At 43.7% G+C, this 16,973-nt stretch overlaps 2 protein-coding genes across 3 annotated transcripts; one reads left to right on the top strand and one right to left on the bottom strand.

The window, feature by feature from the left end:
• Window positions 1-101: 101 nt before the first annotated feature.
• Window positions 102-4,577, bottom strand: LOC131267440 (E3 ubiquitin-protein ligase ZNF598). The gene is made up of 6 exons (XM_058270319.1): window positions 3,998-4,577; window positions 3,780-3,925; window positions 3,240-3,551; window positions 1,419-3,150; window positions 1,156-1,353; window positions 102-1,083 (listed from the first exon to the last, which is right to left on the bottom strand). Exons 1-6 carry the CDS (start codon window positions 4,205-4,207, stop codon window positions 853-855), a joined length of 2,829 nt encoding a protein of 942 aa, XP_058126302.1. The 5' UTR covers window positions 4,208-4,577; the 3' UTR covers window positions 102-852.
• Window positions 4,578-7,067: 2,490 nt separating this feature from the next.
• Window positions 7,068-16,175, top strand: LOC131266706 (arfGAP with SH3 domain, ANK repeat and PH domain-containing protein). 2 transcript variants are annotated; one of them, XM_058269318.1, is made up of 16 exons: window positions 7,068-7,106; window positions 8,293-8,982; window positions 10,093-10,165; window positions 10,240-10,385; window positions 10,468-10,722; window positions 10,815-10,900; window positions 11,246-11,685; window positions 11,759-12,194; window positions 12,277-12,457; window positions 12,605-12,904; window positions 12,990-13,530; window positions 13,602-14,072; window positions 14,143-14,259; window positions 14,324-14,397; window positions 14,464-14,742; window positions 14,812-16,175. In XM_058269318.1, the coding sequence occupies exons 2-16, from the start codon at window positions 8,857-8,859 to the stop codon at window positions 15,010-15,012; spliced, it is 3,726 nt and encodes a 1,241-aa protein (XP_058125301.1). In that variant the 5' UTR covers window positions 7,068-7,106; window positions 8,293-8,856; the 3' UTR covers window positions 15,013-16,175. The 2 variants fall into 2 exon arrangements, with proteins under 2 accessions (XP_058125301.1, XP_058125300.1); XM_058269317.1 differs by lacking the exon at window positions 7,068-7,106 and adding an exon at window positions 8,097-8,225.
• Window positions 16,176-16,973: the final 798 nt, after the last annotated feature.

Here is a 16,973-nt window from a genome sequence, read left to right as displayed (position 1 = left end):
TGAGTTTGAATTGCTCCACAATTCAACGCTTGAATTATAAAATGAAATCAAATTCTTAAAGTAATATAAACATAGACCAACGAACAGTTGCGTTTGCGTTTTTGAATCGTTGTTTTATTAGAATGTACATATCTCGCCTTAATGTTATATTTGTACAATGTCCCGCACAGAATGGTTGATGCACTTGCAAAATTGCTTAACACAGCGTACTGCACAGCGTTTATTTACAATAAAGCCGTGATTTATGTGACTATGAAGGGAACGTTTGACATTTTACTTAGTCCACAGGTCTGTTACACTGGTTCGTGGTGATAATTCTATTCATTAAAGCGATACCCCGTTACGCTCTGGATGCTTCAGATCATTTGTGATCGATAAAATTTTCGAAAAACATTCATTTTAATTATTTTATTTACCTAACAGATTGTTTCAATTCAGTTCTTGATACAAAACAGGCTTATTAACAAACAAGAACTGATCATAAAAATCTGAGGACTGCATGAATGAAAGGCCTGGTGAGAAAAAGGAAGACGTATAACTAGAAATTCGTTGAGTTCTGCAATTTAATTCGATCTACTTTAGAAATTGATTCTTCAAATGATTATTCAACCTCTGCGTCACGCCAAATATCGAACAAAAAGGTTTCAAATCCACACCAACTGTTTGTGTTGCTTTAAGTTACATTTTAGATAAAAAAAAAAGATCTTTCGATAAGAAATTGGAAAAGTTATTCACTGCGACCAATGAAAATCATCCATTATTCAACTGTGAAGGCAGCACTTTGTAGAAATGAGTAATTGTTTATAGCTTTTCGTTTCGCGGGTTCAGTTAAACCATTTCATATAAGGTTACTTATTTTTTCCAAGCAGAAGATCCCACTTTTCCCTCATCCAACGCGTTGTTTGCTAGCTTCGGGAAATTATTTTCCATGTAGTGCGTCTGATAATGTTCGGTCAAATCGGTCTGTATGAGAACCTGTTTGCAAACCTGACAAACTTCCAGGCGCGAAGCGTTCGCTTGCTTCCCCTTTCCCGACGATTTGGGCCGATTTTTCTCGTCTTGACAGTACACTAAGTACAGTTCCTAAAAAAAAAAAGAAATACAAAATAACACGCTACAATTTATGGTCGCCAATCACCGATATTGATTATTTACCTGTTGCTTAGCAATGTTCTGTAGCAAAGCGATCAATTCGGGAAATATTTCTTGGAAACGATCTCCCAGTGCTATTTTGCAGTGCTCGTAGTAGGCCGATGCATTGTACTGCCCATCACGAAACATTTGTGATATGGTGCGGAACTCTGCCAGCGCCGCTTGGTCTTTCAGTGCCCTTTGAAAGTGTGTCACGAGGTTCTTGCAGAAGAAAAAATCCTGCATTAAGTAATGATACTGTGAAAGTAGTTCAATTTGTTCTATACCTGATTACGTTTGCTGAAATTGGACGGTGAAACGTAGCTATGCGAAGGCAAGATATTGTACGTATCGCCGGTGGAGTTGGTAAAGGTCATGTTGTTCGTATTCCGCGCCACGGAGTTCAGAGTGACATTCCCAAATCCTGGCGGTGGTCCCGGCACTCTTTTAACATTCACGGACTCGAAGCCAGGCGGCGTGCGTTTGGGTCCCGCAGCGAATGCAAATTCTGGACTGCTGTGGTTACCAAGTGCTGGGAACGAGTCGGTCATTGCAGGAACATTGTTGTTGGTGTTAATGGTATGATTTGCCAGACTGCCTGTTGTCGATTGCCCGTTCGATTTACTATGCTGCTGTTGCTGCTGCTTTTGTGGTTCCCTGTTACGTTCCTTAGATCCAGCACTTCCGTTGTTGTTGCGTGTATCGGCGTTACTGGAAGTTGAAGGTTGTTCCTTCTGTTTCATCTTGTCCGCCGACTTCTTACCCGTTAGCGCGTTTAAATTAACATAACCTGTATCTTCCTTCAAATTGGGAGCTGGAGCAGGCTTCTTTTTGCTGGACACATTCGACGATGATGAGGTTGAGGCAACGCTACTTCCGTTAGTGGCAGCAGCCCCAGTAGCTCCAACAGCCCATGGAACAGCTTTAATTGCTGGCGGCTTGCCCGCATCTCCGAGGGTCGGAAAAGCTTTGGTAGAGTTGACACTCGGTACGGCCGCTTGCAGCGCTGGCTGGGGACCCTTTTTCACTTCTTTTGATGAGACGGTCGACACTTTCGAGACCACACTGGATACCGACACGTAATCGTCGGCTAGGGCGCGATGTTTCGCCGACATCGCATTTAGGTTCACCATCGACCCACCACCACTGCGATCGTCCATATCGGCAAAGAGGTCGCTCGTAGCACCAGCCTTACGCTGGACGGTAGAGCTTGCTCCTTTACTCGAACCAGGCAACGCGGGAAAGTCGGCTTGATTTTTCTTCCCAGCGATGGCCATCTTTCCTGCTCCGGAACCGGAGGGTCGGTTGGACACGTGTATCATCATACTAGTTCCGGCACTACCACTCGGTTGACTAGGTTTCAAGAGAGAGCTAGCAGTGATTTTACTGCTAAACCCTTCGTTCATGCTTGTCGGTCCGGTAGTTTCTCCTCCGCCGGATCCGAGGGCGGGAAAGTTTTCTTTAGTCCGTGCAAGACCTGCGGATCCGTATACTCGTTGGCGTATCGAGACGTTATTAGGACGAAACATTGGGTTTGGAGTAGCACCAGCCAATGTAGGGAAGTCCTGCTCGCTCGTGGCATCGATCACCTTCTTCGGGTGCTGCTGTATCGATGCCTGATGAGTTGCTTCCACCAACATTTCATACTCCCGTTGGTGCGCTTCATTGCTGCCAGAACCACCCGGAACCCCATCACGACCTCCATCTCTACCGCCTCCTCCGCGACCACCGCGTCCACCACGCATCGAGGGACCTCCACCGGCTGCACCGCCTCCCGGGCCGGCTCCCGAATTAGGGCCTGATGGTGGCCCGTGCCGAGGGGCGTACGAAAACTCCAGCTCAAGCGTTCGTGTTTGCTTGTTCGCTAACCGATTCATCGTTTTTCCGTGCACCGATGCACGATGTGCCCGCAGATCGATTTCAGATCGAAACACTGAAGTAAATTGCTCCTGCTCACACTCTCCTTCCTCGCAGAGGAAGTGATCGGAACGAAAATGGTCCCGAAGTGTCGCATAATCCCTGCAAGAAGAAGAGAAAGTGGACAAACAATGTGAAAAATAGTGTCGTGCGCAAATGTCTGCTCTGGGGTTCATTGGTCTATATGTTACCCGTAAAAGAAATTCCTTCCGTCGGCATCGCAATAGTGGCAGAAAAAATGATCTCTTCTCAAATGGCGAAAAAGTTCGTCCTTGTCCAGAAACCGTGTGTCACAGTATTCGCACAGTGGGTGGCCCCGATGACCGACCTTGTCCGGATCGCCCTTGCGCCGATGCAGTGCCAACTCCTGGCGATTGTAACAGCGTCGTTCGGATGAGAACACCTTCAGATGCTCCGTGCAGATGTCGCAGTAGAACAGCTCGTGCTTCTTACGGACGTGTTCACGGAGCAGCTCGAATTTGGGAAAATTCTTTTCGTCACATCTGAAAAGAAATTCGTATACCACCGTCAGTTCGTGCTGGGACTGCATTTTGCATTCCACTGCGTAGAAAAATTATGCGATCGTTCGTATTTAGTAGGCCGTAGGGTTGATCGCATATAAATGTGCAGTTATTTTCATATTCCCTGCATGCGCGCGCAAGATTGTAAGAATGTGGATGAAGCGAGAAAAATATGGATTCATATGTGTATTGGCAGCGGCATATTCGTACCTTGGACATTTGTTGTCAAGAAGATCGAAGAATGCTTGTTGCACCTCTGTGTCCGTGAAGCAAATGCGGTACTTTTTATCGTACAGACCCGAGCGGTTTTTGATGTCCAGTTGTTGATAAGACATTAGAGTTTTAGAAAATATAACCTAAAATGAGATAAAAATGACATGCCGGTAAAAAAGGGGGACGACAGTATTGCCTGGGATCAGATCGGTTACCTTTGCTAAATCTCTACGACAAATTGGGCAATCGTTCTGCTGACATAGAACGCGTATACGCGTGGAACACTCATAGCAACAGAGATGGTCACATTCGCCGACAGCAAAATAGACAATTGGTTTGAAACAAACCACGCACACAGAATCCGCCGTTTCCGATTCGGAGACGCTTTTCTCCTGACTAATTCGCTGGCGCTGTTGGTTGGCCATCTTCGTCCGATCGTTCAGCAGTAGGCGGCTGATTTCCTGCACTATCTTAAGCTTCCTGTCTCCTGGAGCTCCAACTCAGTGCACAATACGTATCAGTTGCTTGTTGGAAAGATTAGCGCTAGTATCCGCTTGCCACTAGATGTAACAACGAAGAAAACGCGAAAGGCGCTCTACTTTCGGACCTTGGGAAAAGTTACGAAAGGCAGCAGAACGCGACACGTACACGACAAACTCTTCGCCTTTGCCAAGCTCCGCCAATCGGTGTTGCGCAGATTTTCACAATATTACTCAAACCGGATACTCTGGTGTTGAACGAGCGTGCTGGCAAATGTTTTAGCGAACGACAATATGCTGCACAGACACTGGAACGAGTTTTAGCGAGCTAAATTTTCGGTGAACCACCACAGAAAAGATACGACAACGATGGAAGTTGACAACTGGGACTTTTGCGCACGTCAGATTGACAGTTTTGGTAGTTTTGTCAAATCGTTGCTCAGTTTGTAGCTAATTTTCAAAAGAGAGCAATAGTTTTGCTTGAAAACATGACCGCGTGACTACATTAAGCGTACCATACCAAAAAATGGTGCGGCCCAGGTGGTAAAAACCGATTTTTCTCTCTTTCTATCGCACCATCGAAAGAGAGAAAAAACGGTTTTTACCACCTGGGCCGTACCAGTTTTTTGGTATGGTACGCCTAATGTAGTCACGCGGTGATGTTTTAATTATTTTTCTCAAAATCGAACATCTTTTGCCCTAATAAATAGAACCAGATTGCTAATTCGTATCAAACAAAGGCCAGCAAAAGGATAAATTGACTAATGTGCCTAGTAGTATTGATCGCAAGCTTGGTCACCTAGGTGACCTGGGTCAAAGTGATTTTTATCCAGGTGAGTTCATCCCGAACAAATCGCCCCGATTTTATTAGAAAAATAGGTAAAAGAGTAAATGAGGCCCCGGGCTAGATTCTCCTATTCCTACTGGTTCACATTGAGCGCCTGAAGCTATGCAAAACGCGACACATGCATTCTTTTCGAATATTTGATCGCTAACGGTTCGCTTAAAAGAACATAACGGTTTAAACTAATCGCAGTGGAGGTTGAATGCGGATTAATATACTTTTACATGTTAAGTTACTAGTAAGTAAACTATACCACACATGATGGACAGCATGAAACAATGCGTTTAGTCGAAGAAATGAGTTGGAAACGGCGGCGCGCCCGCAGCGAGCGCAGCGAGCGGACTGCGCTAGGTCTACCGAAAAAGAGAGTTTGTTATAGTTTTGAGAAATACATAAAATCATACCGCACCCCTAGGTTGATTGCGTAGCCGAAATTAACGGTACACACTACGGTTCAAATACTCGTAGGTTGAATTTAACGAATTAATGTATCACCAATTGCATACATTCAGTTTAACCTTCAGATCTACAACCGCCTACCTGGGTAAGTTTTGCCCTTTTATTTTGCAATTACTTCGAATTGAACAGTTATATCGACTCGAAATTCCTGGAATGCCTCAAGCAACATGTTCTCTATCATTCTGCCGAAAACCGACTTTTTATTTTTATTCTAAGTATTTTTTTACACCATTTTTCTATTTATACCCCTTAAATCTACAACCGCCTACCCGGGTAAGTTATACGTTTTGTACGAGAGTTTATATTTTTCTGTACCAAAACAAACCACCAGTAGGTGAAAGGAGGTGCCCCTCGGGTTTTTCTTTTTATATTTATATTGAAAACAATCCAAATTTATCTAAGACACACTATGAAAGACTGTTTTACTCCTCGAACTCCTCGAACAATTAGTAATGAGATAAACTCGAAGACGATGTACAAATATGCAAATTATGCTACATTTTATACCACACAGCGGCAACGAAAGCATTCTAGGTGAACTTTCATAATTTGCTACACAAAATAATAATTTATTAATTGCAAGAAAATCATGATGCAACGGGTTGAATTAAATACAAAAGAAACTGTTATCGTTTGAAACAAAACGATCGAATTTATGTAAATGAGCTAAGTTTTAAAATGTTAAGGCTTAAATATCAGTTGTAACAATGTATAATGAAGAATTTCCTCCAGATATACCACTGAATTTACTGAGGAACATAACGTAAAATTTCGCAAAACGTAAAATTTCGCAAAACGTAAAATTTAATAGTAAAATATTTCTACATCTTTGAAATTTCAATTTATAAGCAAAAATGTTGAAGGCACCAAGAAGTTACTTCACCAGAAACTTAAGAAGTATAAACAAACACAATAACCTATTGAAAATGTATGGTTTACAGAGTTGGCGATTGTAGATCTATGGGATAAAATATATTTGAATGAAAAAATTACTTACTTATCGAATTTTTAATATTATTATTTGAATGGGATGTGTTAGAAAACATTCTTAAGTATCATTAGTGAAAATTTCAACTCACTACGGCATCTAGAACAAAAGATATTAGCTTTGAAGCACAGCAAAATGCATACCCCCATACAAAACGTATGGCCTACCCGGGTAGGCGGTCGTATGTTAACGTAGGTATTTTTGGTCGTAGACCTGAAAGTTAAACGTCCACAAGAGGTATAGCCACGATCGAAAACATGGCGGCCGGGGCCTCATTTACTCTTTTACCGAAAAATAAAAGAAATTTTTGACAATCGTTCTCTGCTTGGTTACCAATCAAATCTGATTCGAATCCTAATCGAATCATATCTTTAGAATCCGTCAGATACGATTCGAATCTTTAGAATCTGTCAAATGGGATTCGAATCTTTAGAATCCGTCTAGGGATCGAATCTTCGAGTCTTCCGAATCCCGATTCTGCCAACACTATGAGGCGACAACAGAAGAAGCTCTGCGAGTAAAATCTGCAAATTGTGTAAAACAGTGATAACGAGGTATATATTGCTTATAAAATGTTTTACTCATTCGCAAACTGTGGAAAAGTAAGACGTGAGCTAATGTAATGTTCTTGTTAAGAAGGGTTCGTGTTTTACTTGCTACATCCTCCTCGGGAAGAGTGTTTTGTGTTCTATCCTAACGAATGGGATGAGCTTGGTATACGCAATGGGGAGTGTTTTCTGATCACAAATCATCCATCTGTCGTTTGTGAATTACGCTGTATCGAACGGCTAAAAGTGATTTAGTGAAAAATGTGTCGTATGTAGTACATTTCAGAACCTGAGAGTGAAACGACAAAGTGTACTGGAAGGTACAAATGCGCAGTGAAATTATACTATCACACCCCCCAAACCCTCCTGAATCGGAAGCGGAATTTCCATTGCAAACGCCCCAATCAACGCTAAGCTATTTCCGAATCATGGGTCATATCTTTGAGTTTCCCAAGCCCTAAAAGCAAGCTGAAAGCAAAGATTCAATCAGTTTTGCTCGAGAGGCGATATGAAAAATTCGATCCTTTTATGTCAAACTGCAGCTTTGTCACTCCCTCGTTAAACCTTCGAGCCTTCGAGCAATACTAATTGAGGATGTAAAAAAAAGAACAGCTGATCTCTCTTTTGTTCTTCGGGATTTCTTTCCAATCCCCAAGTCCACAATCCTGCAAGGATCCTCCGAAATGGAAACAGAGTGTTGATAAAAAAAAAATCATTTCAATTTATCCTTCCTCGGGTGTGCAGTTCCTTTTGAAACAGGCTATCAATAGTTGGAGTTTACTTGGAAGGTTAATAAAAAAATGAACGAGTGCAACAAAAGGCGCGGCGTTTATCCTGAAGTTTATGACTAAATCGGGAATTATTTGCGGGATCTGTTGCATAAACTCCACCCATGAGTCAACAACATTCGTCGTCGGAAGCGAAGGAATTATTATTCATCATCCCCAGTGTCTTGGTTTTTGTGAATCCCTTTTCTACCAAAGTGGCATAATTGATTGCTATGCATGTTTTTATTTACATTGTTGCTATTATGATTTCGCTCGCATCGAAAAGATTTTGCCCAGCGAGCACAAGGTGTCAGGCCACAAGAATTCGGGAACGCCAGCGTATAAATAGCGGAAAGATGTAAAAGTGTATTTTTAGATATTATGGAACGCGGTGACACCGACTCATATCTTCTCTCTCTCGACAGCAAACGAAATTTTAAATAGTGAAAGTGAAAAGCATAGCCGAAGCAAAGAGCCCGAATTACCAGCAAAGGCATAAGAAATAAGTGTAGTGCGGAAGGGGACAGAGCTCGCCAGTGAAAACACAACAAAATTGCTGATACGATGACGAAGGTGCGGTGCAAGTGATTACTGCACGTATGATGGTCACCGTCGTCGGAGGCAGCAGGAGGATTGTGATGGTTTGTGGAACCGGGTGGTAGGTGGTGACCTGTCGTTACAAATTTGAAGACATATCGTGCAAGCTGAGCGAAAGGGCAAGAAAGGGCCTCATCTGGGAACAGTGAAAGCTTGCCTCAAGAAGGACACAGCCTTGTTGCAAACCCTTTATGGTGGTTTGCTACCAAATCTGGCAGGATAAGGAAGTTCATGCACATTTATCGACAAAAGAGTGAATGAAAAGCCGCTGGATACCCGAATCATAGATAAGGAAGGATTTGCACGATATAACATATTCGGTATAGACGAGAGAATCTTCTCCCTCAAATCGGTTCGTCCACAGGTTCGCCTTACCGCTAAAAACTTTCATCATGCCAGAGCTGATCGGTGTCGGGGAGTTCCTCGAGGAAACTCGAGAAGACTACAACTCCCCAACGACGTCTACCTTTGTGTCAAGAATGGCACAATGTCGGCAAACTATAGCCGCTCTTGAGGAGGTAAGTTTACGTTATATACCATCACCACAATTCCACTGTTTTTTTTTTAAATTCATTAATAATAATCCATTGTTGGCTCTTCAAGAGCGCAAAAAATCCTCCCCATGGCCCTCTATGATCGCTTCTTCCCCACTCGCAGTTGTTCAATTTAATACGCCAACCGCAGCACGATCGATCGGTCGGTAAAGAATAGCATTCCATCACCTTATATGACCTAGTCAAGTTCCGGTGTGTCTGTTGGGGCTTATACACACTCCTATTCTTGGCTATTCAACTATTGGAGGACGTCTGTTTTTGGTATGGTAACTGCAACCATACCAATGAATACGCTCAGTTTTTTTTATGACTGGTTCTTTTTTCGTTGCATCCCGAGACAAATCATGTTCAAATTGTGTTCTGGTGAGCACCTTACTATGTTTACCCGATAGATCAACCTCACCGGAAGGAGAAAGTGCTTCTAAACCGGCCTAAAGCATCACTGTTGATCCGGTGACCTACAAAGATGTGCGGGCAAATCTAATTGTCCACGTTTCTTCTGCAAGTGAAGCGTTATAAAAAGGTTCGTCTTGAAGCGCAATTTATCCCCATGATAACGTGCGTAAATTGATTGGACGCTCTTTGAATTGAACTCTCGCTACTCAACGTCTTGGAACTTGTCGCATCACCGTCTGAAATGAATGATCATCTTGGTGGAGACTATGGCCACACAACGACAAATGTGTTTAGCGCGCCATGATTTGAAGCGAGGACGAGGTGAATTGAATTAATAAAATTTGAATTCATAATTACCTCCTCCTCAGTATTCCGTGTGGCAATGCATCTTTGCAAATTCGCGAGTCATATAAGGGTATCGTAATGTATCCAGTGTTTTGCCGAATGAGTATGAGAAGGCGAGGGTATTTCATTCCGCTTCCGATAAAGTTCTTTCCCGTTTTAAATAGCAACAGCAGCAAAGGCTATTATCGGCATCACAAAAAAATTGTTTTATGTTTACTAGCCTTTTTGCAATGTTATGGCTGATAATCTTTTTCTATATTTAACTCCTTTTTTATAAATTTGAATGATAAATTCCTGCTTTCTTTAAATTCTCATATTTTGCTTGAATTATAGACGCTGGACTTTGATCGAGAGGGGTTAACAAAACTGAAAAAGGCCGTCAAAGCTATACACAATTCCGGAAATAGTAAGTAACAAGTGTAGTAGCATGAACGAACAAATTTTTAATTCTTAATTCATTCCATCTTTCACACCCTCTAGCGCACGTGGATAACGAAATGTGTTTGGTTAGGGCACTGGAACGGCTCGGTTCAGTCGCCCTGTCCAAGGAGGAACCAGACATCGGTGCCGCGTTCCTGAAGTTTTCCGTAGTTACCAAAGAGCTCAGTGCGTTGATGAAAACCCTGGTACGTATGGTGGCCCTTTAACTGACCTAATGCATATGCTTACAAAACTAAGCACTGACTTCATCACCATCATCATCGGCAGATGCAAAACATCAACAATATTGTGATGTTTCCGGTTGACTCCCTGCTCAAGTCGGAACTGCGTGGCATGAAGGGCGAGATGAAGCGACCTTTCGACAAGGCGGCCAAAGATTACGATTCCAAACTGATGAAGATAGAGAAGGAAAAGAAAGCGATCGCGAAGGAGGTTGGCATGGTGCGGGCGGAGGTTACGCCCGCCGAAATAGCGGAGGAAATCGAGAAAGAGCGACGCGTATTTCAGCTCCAAATGTGCGAGGTAAGGGATAAACTATTGAGCAATGGAAAAATAATCAAATGCTACAACAAATACGAATATGACTTTTTCTGTTCAATTCTGCTTCGTTTCAGTATCTCATCAAATTCAATGAAATAAAAACCAAAAAAGGCATCGAACTGCTGCAGCACTTGGTAGAATATTATCACGCTCAAAATAAGTAAGTAAAAGAATAAACATTATAAAAGGGCTAGGTCGCCGGACAAATCAGTGCGGGGTCCGCTCAAGATAAGCCGATGGACGACAATCGCTATCGGCGGATATTCATGATAAAGTTGTGTGTCTGATAGCTGTTGACATCACGCCACAATACTTTTGTTGAAGTTAGCTCATCCAGCAAAATAGTCAGTCAAAGATGAGCAGCATGAGTATTACTCACATGGCAAATGAATTGCACGGAGCTGCACTCGGTGTGGACTACAGTGGGCTGCAGTGGTACATAAGAAGGGGCGCTTTGTGTTATTTGAACTACTATAATTTATCCTTCTTCTCTTTCCGCCCTCAGCTATTTTAAGGATGGACTAAAGACAATCGCCCACTTCGGCACGTACATCGAGGAGCTCAGTGTGAAGCTGCAAACGATTCGCCACAAGCAGGACGAGGAGCGCCGCAAACTACTCGAGCTGCGCACCCTACTCCGCTCGACGCCCGACTTTGACCGCGTGGAAAACGTACCACCCGGTGACAAGGGCGGCTCGGCCGGTTATTCCCTACATCAGCTGCAGGGAGACAAAAACCATGGTATCACGCGTAGCGGCCACCTGTTGAAGAAGAGCGAGGGGAAAGTGCGACGCGTTTGGCAAAAACGTCGGTGTCGCGTGACGGCCGACGGCTTCCTGGACATTTGCCATGCGGACGAAACAAAGGCGCCAACGCGCGTCAATCTACTCACATGCCAGATAAAGCCGTTGGCGGACGACAAAAAAGGGTTCGATCTAATAAGCTGTAAGTATCGTCGGGTAGGGTCGCTTTTGAGGGGGTGTTGCATTGGCATTGGTGTGTTTCGTTCCTTTCCCAGACAATCGATCCTACCATTTCCAAGCGGAGGACGAAGCAGATCAGAAGGCATGGATGTCGGTGCTGATCAACTGCAAGGAGAAAGCCCTAGCGAAGGCCTTCCAGCACGCCAACCCCCAGATGAGTCCAAGCCTGATCGAGTTGCAGAAAACGGTCATCAAGCACATACAGAATCTGCCCGGCAACGACCAATGTTGTGATTGTGGCTCCCGCAATGATGTCACCTGGATTAGCTTAAACTTTGGCATTCTCGTATGCATTCAGTGTTCGGGCGTGCATCGAGATCTCGGCGTGCACCACTCGCGAATACAGAGCCTCACCTTGGACAACCTGACCACGGCCCAACTGCTCGTCGCCCGTGCGATGGGCAACAATGCGCTCAACGAGGTGATGGAGGCCACACTGACGCAGGGTAAACTGACCCCGGAGAGCTCAATGTAAGCTAAGGGATTGGTAGAACGTCTTCGTGACCGTGTTTGCTTAGCGTTTTGGTTTGTTTTTCACGTTTTCGCTTCACAGGGAAGAACGATACGATTTCATTCGCGCAAAGTATGTCGCCAAACGGTATGTTATGCGAACCTGCGCAGACGATCCCGATCTACGAAGTGATCTCGAACAAGCGATCATTAACGCTGATCTCGGCCAGTTGCTGCAAGTGTGGGCAGAAGGTGCCGATCTCACTTGCGTCCTTCCGTCATCGGTAAGAAAAAAAGTTGATAGCTTAGATATGTTGATAGGTATTTTGCTTACTTATTCAAAGAGCCTAAAATTAATTCTGTGTACCACACTTGAATTGAAACAAATGTGCATCATTGACTTATTATTTATTTCTTTTACGATCTATTAGGACTTTGGTGAAACTGCTCTCCATCTGGCGGTGTTGCGTGAGATGGGCTCAACGCTGCACATAGTCGACTTTCTCATACAGAACATGACCGCGCAGGGACTGAACAAGCAAACTAACCCACCGGGGCCGATGGACATGACGGGTAAAAATACGGCCCTCCATCTATGCGCGCTGCATGATCGACGCGAATGCATGAAGCTACTGCTCCGATCCGGTTGTGATTGCGACATACGCAATTCGCAGAACAAACTAGCGCTCGACATTGCCAAAGAGATGGGCCACGATGCTTGCAAAGAATTGGTAAGAAGCTTAGGTTAAATAAAATAATACAGGTTGCTTGTTGGAGGACGCATTTTTAAATCACTCTTGTTTTCCTGCTGAACAGATTGAACATGCCATGAAGCGCGAAAAGAGCGCATTTGATCATATAAATACGGATTGGAACATTCACGATGATGGTTCGACAGATTTCTCGGATGACGATACGGTTATGATGGACGAGCGCAAGTCTCGGTCCAGGCCACCGAGCTTCGTTGGTGGTGATTCTCCGGTTGCCCTCCGCTCCCGGTCATCGACATGCGATTCCATACAGAGCGGTTCGAGTCCAAGCTCTAGCTGCAATCCCAATGCGATGCGTGAGCAGCAGCAACAGCGTCAAGGGGCACCGATTCCATCGTCTGGCACCAGTCCCAAGCAGTTCAGCACCGGCTCGGCGACATTCTCCTCGCACTACGGTGGTGGAGGAACAGCAGGTTCGATATCCAATGCTACTACCAGTGGCATTGGTTCGGCCGGTTCTGCTACCGGATCTAGTCCTAATTCTAACAGTTCCAATAGTCTGTTACGCCAGCAGCAGGGGGTTGCTGTGGGGCCTCCATCTAACACGGCACCATTTTCGATGACGCAAGGCAAGAAAGCTTCGGCCGGTACGTTTTTTTTTTTCGTAACAAACCTACCGTCTGTCAGCTAACGCCGATTTCTTTCCTCTCTTTCTCAGTTAACGTAGCTTCGTTGAAAAAGCGTACCGCACCGGCACCGCCACCGACGACCTACGGTACCTTACCGCACGCACCACGACATTCCCAGAATCTGGACGGTGACATATTCGGCATTTCTTCGCAACACGTACTTCATGGTCATCACCACCATCATCCGGATATGTACAGCACACTGCCACACCTAAGAGGTTCCGACTCCGGCGCCAGCAGCAGCAGTAGTAGCGCCCTAGCTGGTGGCACCGGGCCGCCGCTTCCGTTGTCGAACGAAGTGCGGGGTGGTTCCACCAAGTCCATCCAGGCGCAGTTGCACTTTGACAATAAAATCTTCGATCGCTACGAAGCATACGCGCCGGTAGGTCCCACGGCTGTCGGTGGCGTGAGTGGACAGGGGCGAGATCCAAACTTTCTCAGCACCTTCACCGGGGGCCACAAACGTTCACCGAGCGGTGAATCGCTTGGTCGTAATTTAGGTATGTTTTTAACACCCCATCGCTGCAATTCCTAGCGATAATATGTTCATGCATTTGAATTCCCCTAAAGCCGGAGCTAAACTTGTACTGCCACCTGCGGGAGAAATTCCACAACTCAAACCCGTTACCAATCGTCCGAAGCAACCAATCCCATCGCAAGCGGCCGGGTTTGCCACGAGTGCTGCAGGTACGATTAGATTAGACCCCGATTGAAGAAAATTGCATTTAAATTCAAATTTTTCATTCCCCAGATAAATCAATATCTAACGGACAATCGAACGAAAGTTTGTCTTCTATAGATGATGCTGTCATCCTTAGGCGAAGGGTAGGCATCGTCGGCGTTCATGAGCATGATGCGAAGAAATGTTAATAATTTTCTTCCCGTTTCTAGGCAAAAGGACCTACGGCGGGTCAAGTGCTCAGTGCAGAGGAGACAGTAAAGGGAAAATTAGCTGGAGAAGAAGGAGGAGGAAGAGGGAGACGAAGTGGAGACGGTATAGGAGCAGGAGCGTACGGAGAATACGATTCCTCCGGGGCGGGAACACACATGCTCGATCATTCAGTGACTTCGTCGACCGGAAACTTCGATTCTTCCAACAGTAGCTTTAGCCGGAACGACACCAGTGGTGGCGCTTCATCGGTCGGGTTGGACTTTTCCAACAGAAGCTTTGTAAGTCCATCGATGAGTGCACACGTGAAGCGTAGTGGAGTGAAAATAATGTTGTCTTGTACTCTACAGGCCGGAGGATTGCGTAGGTGCCGCGCACTGTACGATTGCAACGCTGACAATGACGATGAGCTCGAGTTCAAGGAAGGGGAAATACTGGTTGTGCTGAACGAAAGAACCGACGACGAAAACTGGATGGAAGGCCAAATCGAAGGAGACAGCACGCGGCGGGGAATGTTCCCGGTTAGCTTTGTGCAAATGATAGAAGAGTGAAAAGTATCTCCGGCGTCGTCGACGACTGGTCTCACACAGTCGTAAGCTGCCGGGCTGCCAAAATTATGATACGTGTCTATTCCTCCTCGCGTTCCAACACGCCCTGTTCCTAGTCCCTCGGAAGACCGAATGCATAGTAGAAGCGTATGGTTGTGCTGTCGTTTTCCGGGCCCGTTGTGGTTTTTAAGGGTATTAGAAAAAAACCTAGCATTATATGCAAATGTTGTAAACTCAATTGGTTAATTTATTTCCGTGCGTCATGTCTAGTGATTCTGTGCACCCGAACGATGCTATCGGTGTACGCGAACGTTTGTTCATCATCTCTTATTTATTGCGTTACAATTTGGACATGCATGTAAATTATGCATTTGGATCATGAGAGATTAATTTATGGCTTTTCTAGCAGACTAAAACAAAAACAAAACAATGATCTTGATAAACGACGATACTACATTGTGAACCGTAACAAACCGCGATTTCGATGTGTGTTTATGTATAGTTTTTGGCTTATTTTAGGGAGAGAAAAGTAATCCTGTTTCGTATACAGCTTGTTTGTTTTATTCACATGACTCTATAGCATTCAGACGCGTTACAATATTGAGCAAGATTTCTGGAATGTTTAGATGCGCTTATCAAAAGTGTCAAGAATGCTAAAAAACACTAAAAGAAAGACGTCCAAAAAAATTTGAAGAAGATTATGTATGAACACGCGCATTACCAGTGTAATGTGAAAAATTCCATTTAATTTAAGTTGACGAAGTGAGGAGAACTATAAATGTTTGTAGCATTCGATTGTAATATAGCGCTATAATAGATGTGAGGATCCATTCCGAGGAATGAAATATAAGGAACATACAAGTATCATAGTTCGCTGTTATAGTTGAGCAAAGGAAACGCAGTCCGCTCCATGTGGATGATCAGTTTAGTATTTAACATTAAATAAATGAAAGTAAAATGTGCCAGTGCCAGTATGTGAAACAATCTTACGGAAAAATACAAAAAACTTACCTACAGAAAAAGAGATGATCATACTGATAAGCTAAGACAAGTTATGTTACATTTACTTTATACTAGTAGCGGAGGGATTGCCTTTTTGAAGGCATCACTTTTTTATTGTGTAGTTACCAAAGTCTGGCTAAATCTATGCTTGTCCTTTCGATCTACGTGCATAGTATTTTTTTATATTCTACGGTTGTATTGACCGGTATATATGACTTCTGTTTTCTTCTGCGACTATGAATCGTATCGATTTTGTGTAAAACAAATGGGTAAATATAGTTTAAAGTATGCCCGAATTAAAATCCGAAAAATAGAAGAACATACTAACAAATGGCAAAATATAACCATAGAGCACTGTATAATCAATGAATGAACTAAAAACGCATTTATGCTATAGAATGTAACGAATGAAATCTAACTGCATGTTACAGGACTACGACTAGTACTAACAACTATTGCAATCGGCCAATGCATGTATAACAAGTATAAATCAGAATGTTAATCATACTAAAATCACATTAATATATCCGGAGAGGACAACAAAAGTGTTTTCTAGTACATATAGAATCTAAAGCTAGTAGCACTTATCAAATGGAGTGTTATTTGAAAAGATTGAGCATAGTTTCTAGAGGCGAGCGGAAGCCATTCTCATTATTAAATGTACAGAATTCATTGTTAGATCGAAACTGTCTCGGTGTAGTTATTTTGAATGTAATTTTTCCGAAAAACATTAAATGTACCATGCGTTACTTTCGTTACACCCGCTTGCAAACGAATTTGGTTTGAAGTTGGGATAGAGTTGGTCATAAAAAAAAAAGATCATGTTACTGCGATCCGCGACAAAAAAAGAACGCATAACAAAAGCGGGGTTAGTCTCAAAAGTAAGCATTGTGCTTTTAATGACCTGCACAAATTATATTTATGCATTATTGGACACTTGAAACAAAATAAATGCTCCATTC

Source organism: Anopheles coustani, chromosome 2 (assembly GCF_943734705.1).
Source record: "Anopheles coustani chromosome 2, idAnoCousDA_361_x.2, whole genome shotgun sequence".
In the NCBI taxonomy this organism is placed as follows: Eukaryota; Metazoa; Arthropoda; class Insecta; order Diptera; family Culicidae; genus Anopheles; species Anopheles coustani.
This window is presented reverse-complemented; position numbering and strand designations above follow the sequence as displayed.

Bases quoted from the DNA above. Each gene is read 5' to 3' on its own strand.
- LOC131267440 (XM_058270319.1), bottom strand. From the start codon at position 4,207: ATGGCCAACCAACAGCGCCAGCGAATTAGTCAGGAGAAAAGCGTCTCC. The intron at 3,552-3,779 runs GTACGAATATGC...ATTTCTTTTCAG, and splicing joins CTTGACAACAAATGTCCAAG to ATGTGACGAAAAGAATTTTC. The intron at 1,354-1,418 runs GTATAGAACAAA...TTCTTCTGCAAG, and splicing joins ATTTCAGCAAACGTAATCAG to AACCTCGTGACACACTTTCA.
- LOC131266706 (XM_058269318.1), top strand. From the start codon at position 8,857: ATGCCAGAGCTGATCGGTGTCGGGGAGTTCCTCGAGGAAACTCGAGAA. The intron at 10,166-10,239 runs GTAAGTAACAAG...CACACCCTCTAG, and splicing joins TATACACAATTCCGGAAATA to CGCACGTGGATAACGAAATG. The intron at 10,386-10,467 runs GTACGTATGGTG...CATCATCGGCAG, and splicing joins GTGCGTTGATGAAAACCCTG to ATGCAAAACATCAACAATAT.